This window comes from Morchella importuna, assembly GCF_003444635.1.
Source record: "Morchella importuna strain M04M26 chromosome Unknown Morimp01GS049, whole genome shotgun sequence".
NCBI classification, from domain to species: Eukaryota; Fungi; Ascomycota; class Pezizomycetes; order Pezizales; family Morchellaceae; genus Morchella; species Morchella importuna.
The window spans coordinates 5,890-13,043 of NW_025763446.1; the positions used below are offsets into that span (position 1 = coordinate 5,890).

The window sequence follows — 7,154 nt, forward strand, 5'->3', positions numbered from 1 at the left end:
AAGGTACCAACAGCTGAGGTATGAATGGGGAATCCTCACAGTATATTCTGTAAAATTTGATATCATTCGCCACTGACCAAGGAATCAGAACTAGGTTACGGCATATATTGTATTTCAGATCACCCAAATAAGCAAAGCATGATTGGTCATTTCAGAGATTGGTTAACCATGGTAGGTGAAAACCACAGGGAGCATGGAGAGCCCAGATTAGTGGGATTAGTGCACCGTTGACAGCTAATTATATATGACTCCATTGTTTTTTACTGATCTGGATTTGTTGGCGGAGAGGTGGTGGTGCAAGCCCAGGCTATGAAGGTGTAGGCTGTGGAGGTGAGAGTTATACATGAGAAAGTAGTGAAACCTTGCAAACCTGTATGTATTGCAGGTGCAAACTTGCTTTCGGTCAGGACGCAATGCATCCATACAGGTAAAACAATCGCTTCACGACGCTTGTTCTAGGAGGCAAAAGCAAGTCAACCGTACGTCCCCTATATAACAAAGGAGAAGTGGGTGAAGGGGACTGTACAGCACGTAGAACTGCATACTATAGGGGTCTCCGTGTTTTTGGGGATGGGGGGGGCTAACCTTAACCCTAAGTTCACCCCATCAGAAATGAGTATAATGGCAGGCGCAGGTTCATGCCGCTATGCTCGCCTCAATCGATGAAGACGGGCACCAAGCAGAGGATCACTACGTCTCCCCGTTAGCGAACCTCCTGTCCTCCATCGCACCGGCGGAAAAGATGGAGGACATCAAACGTCTTCTACACCCCTCCTTCCGTATGCGATGCTTCGACGTATTGCTGTCTGCGTTTGAGACAGCTACGAAGATCGTGGGGGTTCAATCCGCCATCAAAGCACTGAAGAAGCAGTTGTTCGAGAAGAAACTCCCGACTGCAGTCAACCCCATCGTACGGTCGAAGGTTGGCACTCAGTTCACCTCCCTATATCCCACGGAACTCAGGGAGAAAGCGGCTCGGGATATGGCCGCTATCCAACAAGAGTGCGCCCTCAGACTGCATCAAACCATCATCGAGCAGAAAGAGGCAGAGCTCGAATATCTCCAAGTCCTAAACTCCTTGGGAAATCTGGACGAACTGCTGCGTGCGGCAGTTAAAAAAGATTTCCTAAGTGCCAAGCTCCAACACGGGTCGCGCCCGGGACAGGAGGATGTCAACATGGATCTAGGCGATACCCCAACTGAGTCGAGAGACCAACGGGATATCGCTGGAGAAATGGAGATTCCCCAGTTTTTGTTGGTAGAAAGGGATGCAGCCCTAGCGCTTGCCCCTTTATTGGCAGTACGTGTCCTTGAGATGGCACGTACGAGGCAGGCAAACAAAGACTACCTCCTTGAGAAGAAAGTTTCTCTCAAGGAGCGTACGATCCTTCGAGTGGCACAGGAAACCCCTGAGTCCGAGGAAGCTAGACTTTCTCGACTCATTAAGGGAATCCTCTTGAAGGATAAAAAACAAGCCCATAAGACCAAAAATGTAAGAGAGGGTGACCCCCTTGTTGACTTTGCGCCGCTTACAATTTTAGGTCAAGAAACCGGCTGCCCCCAAGGGAAACAAACCTCAGGGGATCAAAAAATCGAAAGGAAAAGGAAAAGAGAAGGCGAAAGCCCAATCTACTCCACATCCAGCGTCGTCCACGAAGAGCCACAAGAGGAAGCCTTCAACAGACGGAAAAGGTGCCGAGAAGAAAGCGAAGCGATGAGGTTAGTAGCTCTCCCATTTAGCTTCGAAAACCCTTCTTCTTACCCGGATGAAATACTTCGGCTCCCCCCTTACCTACAAAACACAGTGCTGGCAGCGAAAGCTAATTCTAATCGATTTAGTAATCTTCGTCGGTTTTGGCCAGGTCCACATGTGCAGGAAGGAATCACGGTACCCGATTGGGTAACCTATGAATTGGGAGTCAATATGAAATATTTGTATCCAGTTACTTTTAATAAAGACCTCCTCACGGAAGCTTATAATGATTTTACCTACCGATTGCGTTGGAAATATTATTTCTTTAAAAGTGACAAAAAAGATGATGAAACGTGGAACCCGGACTTTAAGATCCCTAGGGAACGAAAAGATCCACCCAAAATGAGCTAACAGCTAGAGAGGGGTATTAATCGCGGCAGGCAAACATTGATTTCAATGTGCGGCAAACCCTTCAATACCAGAATAAACCGAGATCGTCGTCCTCGGTGGAAGCAGCTCTCTGAATTCCTAGAAAGTCACAAGTTGATGATCAAAGGAAGCGATAAAAACCTAGGCCCGGTCATTTTTGGACGCGACTGGTATGTCACGGAAGTTGAAAAATTACTCCAAGACAAAGCCAACTATTATGAACTAGATCCAGTAAGAGTCGGTGAGTACGAAGGTCCTCGTGACTGGATTACTTATGCGGATGCGGTAAATGGCGAGGTGCTTCGGCGTCACGTCCCTACTACTGCTGGATCATTCCAATGGTTGGCTAATACCATCCACGAAGTCGGACTTGAAATGAATTATTTCATTGAAGCCGCACAATCGGTGTTACCCGCTCAAGAACATGAATACCTTAAAAGGTGGAAACATGATGCGGACGTACCCAGGTTCCATGGAATCCCCAAGATCCATAAAGAACCCTGGAAAATACGACCCATTTGTCCTGGACATTCATGGGTAACATCCCCACTCGCAAAGTGGGTGCAGGTACAACTCAAAGACACGACTAAAGCAATCCCTTGGGTAGCCCAAAGCACCCGGGATGTCGTAGATTTGTTGGGGTTAGTCAACCTCCCTGCAAGAGGAACTGTACGTAACATTTACGTATGTACAGGGGACGTCGTAGCGATGTACCCCAATATACCTAGTAACGCTGCAGACATTGTCTACACGCTACTTCAAGAGTTCCCGGATTATCTCGCAGAACATCTAGTCAATCGACGTGATTTAATCCACCGTGCAATATCGATAGTCAATAAATTTTCCGTAATGGAATTTAATGGCAAATTCTACGCGCAGAAGAAAGGTTTAGCCATGGGAGCTGCTTGCTCCCCAGACGTCGCAAACCTCTATGCAGCGAAATATGAATTCGATAACCAGAGTAAACTTCTGGAGAAAGATGTCAACGGCAACGGAGTCTTATTCTATTGCCGTTATATCGATGACATCCTTTCTATTATTCAAGCAGACTCGATGGAGCAATGCAGAGCTATATTGAATAAGCACAACCTAGGCCCGACACTCCAAGTCGAATGGGCCATAATGCGCGAAGGCGAGGGACCTAGTCCATTCCTCGACTTAGATATCGATATCTTAACTGGAGAGACCCGCGTGGACTATAAACTCTTCAGGAAACCCTTCAATCACTTCATGCGCATACCATGGGAAAGTTCACATCCGATCACCGTAAAACGTGCCGGATTTCAAGGAGAACTAACCCGGATAGCCACCTGCTCGTCTCGGAAGGAATTCTACAAAACGGCAGTAGCAGAGTACGTGGAACTACTCACCGCACGTGGCTATCCTCGTCAAGTGTTACATTCTTGGACACAAAACGAAGTCGAAAAGAGATGGGGCCTCGCCAAAGATAAAAAAGAATCTGAACCACAAAGGCTCGCCCCGATAATTTTCAAGACAGAGTACAATGACGTATGGAATGGAGTTGACATTAACAGTGTCAAGGCTACGATACTGGAGACATGGAATGAGCTGATAGCGACGGATACCACCGATCGCACATTCGCAGAAGCCATCCGTGATCAAAGGTTTGTAATATCGTACAAGAGAACACGTAATCTCCAAGACGACGTGTCTATTCTTAACGCCAAACTTTCTCGAATGCACATTGATGACTTCAGAGAGATTGTTGACCGGGGTGCAAACGACCTCGCAGATCTATTCGCCGCTCAAAGACGGGAGGACGATAGTTCAACTGATGAAGACGATATAATGTACCAACCTCTAGTACCCTTTCGCGAGGCGAACGACAGCGGAGCTGAGTAAACGTCATGACCGTGAACAGATTCGCAGCAACGAACAGGCTATGGCTGTTCTATTGAGCGATGAGATGCGGAGCTTAACCGTTGAAGCCCCTGACCGGGCAACAACAAATTAGCACTGCGTAGGAGAGACCCGTGACCCCCGTTAGTGGGACGGTGGATATCTCTAGGACATGATTAGTCACTCAGTTTTAACGTTATGTTAGAATCGGATGTTGACCAAATCCAATCCAATAGCCTTGAGCTACGGAAAGGAAGGCAACTAGATGACCTGGACCACGGTGTTCGAAACACCGTCCCCTTCGGGGGGTTACTTTAATAGTAGCACCAGGCTCGAAACCCTAACCCTAACCCTAACCCTAGGCTAACCCTAATTGAGTAAGTGTACCCACACTATTCTATTTACGGGCAGTTTAGTAATACATTGTATTTGTAATGAGGTGTACCCCCACCCTTGCAAGCGGGCTAATAGAATGTCCGACTCCGACCCGGAGTCGGGACAATACTATCCCGCGTCTTGGCGCGATCTTATGTATATAAGCGCACCATCGCTGCTGCCCTGAAGAGCTTCATCATACAGCGAAACAGTAACTGAGTACCCCAATACCTTTACTGTCGGCACCATCTTGCAGCTCTTCTCGAGATCTTTGTTCCCCATTTAACTAACCCTAACTAACCCTAACTAACCCTAACTAAATAACAGTTCCCGAGATAATATTGCCATCTCAGTAAGTTCGATACTACGATTATCAAATGCAAGAGTCTCCATAGATATTTCATCTGTGAGGTTTTGAGGTTGGGGTAACCCAAAATGAGTCAACATACTAACTTGAGCAGCCAAATGTCTTGCAATCCCCTCCAAACATTCATTCATAACCATTATCGGGGAATCGTATTGGTCAAGATAATCTGCCGAGAGTGCCTCCTGATATTCCTTGAACAATTCAATGGCTGTCACTGGAATATTCATCAGGAAATGTGCAAACAGGAATCGTGGCTGTTTAGGACTGCAAAAGCTTTGGACAGCTTCTGCCATAATTTCTTTCCACTCCAACTGATTTTCGAAGAGACCTAATGCTGCTGCTGCCTCTTGAAATGTTGAGTATGTAATTTGATTGACAATTTTTAGGTCCTCGAAACAATAAGCTGATCGATGCAGTAGGAGCGCTCGCAAGTAGAATAATTCTCCAGTTTTAGGAGGGACTGTATCGATTCGGGTTATTGCTTCATTCCTTCTCCTAGCTCTTACAATAAACTTTGGATAACTATTACATATTTCTTCAAGGAAATCGGTATTTTTGAAAGTGGTTGACGACTTCGAGTACAGAATCCACTTCTCGTCATATTGAATATAAGTCAAATTTTGGAAAATGTATTTCGGGGCCTAGAGAAATATCTAAGCAAAGTAGATGCTGTAGATTCTCCATAATCCTTTCGATACATTTGAGGCATGTTTCTTACAGGTAGATGAACTGTAAGCGATTTGGCTGCAGGCGATCGATCTGTTATATGCTATTGCAGGATCCTTCATCCTGCCTCCGAAGCAGACAGATATCTCGTATTGATATAGTCATTGACCTTATCAACCTCCTGGTGTCCTTCAAAACTGAAAGAAAATAATGTTCGATCTGGTCGTTTAAATCAATATTTATATAGATACATGAAAATATTAACTGTAAAACATATATCGAGATTAACATGACATTCTAGTAGTTTCGTAAGAAATGGCATATACGATGCTAGCTATCGATCATCTTCTTTTCTTCTTCTATACTGTACTCGACCATATCGATTAAGCTCTGTAGTTTCCCGAATCGCTTGTGGGTATCCCCAAATACAGGATACATTTTTGTTGCACCGACTGTTAGGAGAATTTAAATGTGTTTGGGGGTGTAGATTGAATCGTAGAACCAATTCTCGTAGGACAGCATCTTCCTCTTCTGTCGGTACTTCGATGGAGACAATGGAATCAATAGCTGAGAAAGGTAACTCGGGATTCACCTACAAATTTTAGCATTAACCTAAATTGGGGTTTAGATTATCTTACTTTAATAACAACATGTGCATGTGGTAACCCCCTCTTTTGAAATTCAATAACCCGAACAATGTAAACTGTTGTTCATAAATGACTCCAAATTTTGGCAATGGCATTCTCTAGCTTTGCTTTAAATACCCGACAAACAATAATTGGTATATCTGAGGCATTCTGTCCTGGATTTAATCGTTCTTTAATTTCTGGCCAGTTAGGATTTGTTGTAATCGTGATAAAAAATGAGGGTTTGCCTCTTGACAGACAGATAGCAAGAGAGTCGGCACCCTGATTCGATGCCCATGCTCGGGAACTTAGGAAAGAGTTCGGTAGTGTTGTGCCTTTCTCGATGGGTAAATCACATTCTGCCTCTGCAATTTCAGATTGCTGGTTGTATTGTCTCTCTCATCATTTTCGTATATAGTCCAATCTTTCATCTTCCACTCTCGAGTACATATCCACCAAATATGCTCCACACAATCTACCAAACCTCAGAAATCGGTTCTCTGTTGTGAGCCTGTCTCTATACCATCGAATTTGACTGATATCGGATTTGCAGTCCCAACCAGGTGTACCATTAGGAAAGAAAACAGGATATTGTAATGGCTCGTAAAGGGGACTTAATATACTGATAGCTTTTGGAAAATCGAGAATATTGTTGTAAACTAATACACTTCGAGGGTAGACTTTTTGTATATTGTTGGCATATATAATCACAGCAATTTCTCCACTACTTGTTGGTGTATATAACTCCAGTGGAAGTGGAGTATCTATTGCAGTGGTAAATGCTGCTCGGAGATGGTAAACAAAAGGATTGTTATCTTCGAGTAGTTTTCGAAAGCTGTTAACTAGGGAGGAGGGTACACCAAGCTCAAGAGCTAGTAAGTCCCTTGAGTCCTCATCGTGAAGGAGCCACCGAATTGAATGTTGGCCTTGGTTTGAATCCAATAACCGATGATATACTCGTCCTATTATAGCAACATTTGAAGATCTCGGTAACTGCCGAAATCCACCTGTAACTCCTCAAATTGAAAATGAAAAAATGTTGTTGAGTTTTCGGCTGATACGACTCAACTGAGTGCCATGTTGCTCAAATTCAGTTTTAGTATCGGGGGGATATACTGGTAGGGAGGGTAATCGATAT

General features: G+C 44.5%; 2 protein-coding genes across 2 annotated transcripts; both read left to right on the top strand.

Moving 5' to 3' along the window:
- Nucleotides 1–646: 646 nt before the first annotated feature.
- Nucleotides 647–1,718, top strand: LAJ45_10681 (uncharacterized protein; the record flags this gene model as incomplete). The annotated part of the gene is made up of 2 exons (XM_046120198.1): nucleotides 647–1,492; nucleotides 1,542–1,718. 2 exons carry the CDS (start codon nucleotides 647–649, stop codon nucleotides 1,716–1,718), a joined length of 1,023 nt encoding a protein of 340 aa, XP_045966548.1.
- Nucleotides 1,719–2,149: 431 nt separating this feature from the next.
- On the top strand, nucleotides 2,150–3,985 carry LAJ45_10682 (uncharacterized protein; the record flags this gene model as incomplete). Its single annotated transcript, XM_046120199.1, has 1 exon — nucleotides 2,150–3,985. One exon carries the CDS (start codon nucleotides 2,150–2,152, stop codon nucleotides 3,983–3,985), a length of 1,836 nt encoding a protein of 611 aa, XP_045966549.1.
- Nucleotides 3,986–7,154: the final 3,169 nt, after the last annotated feature.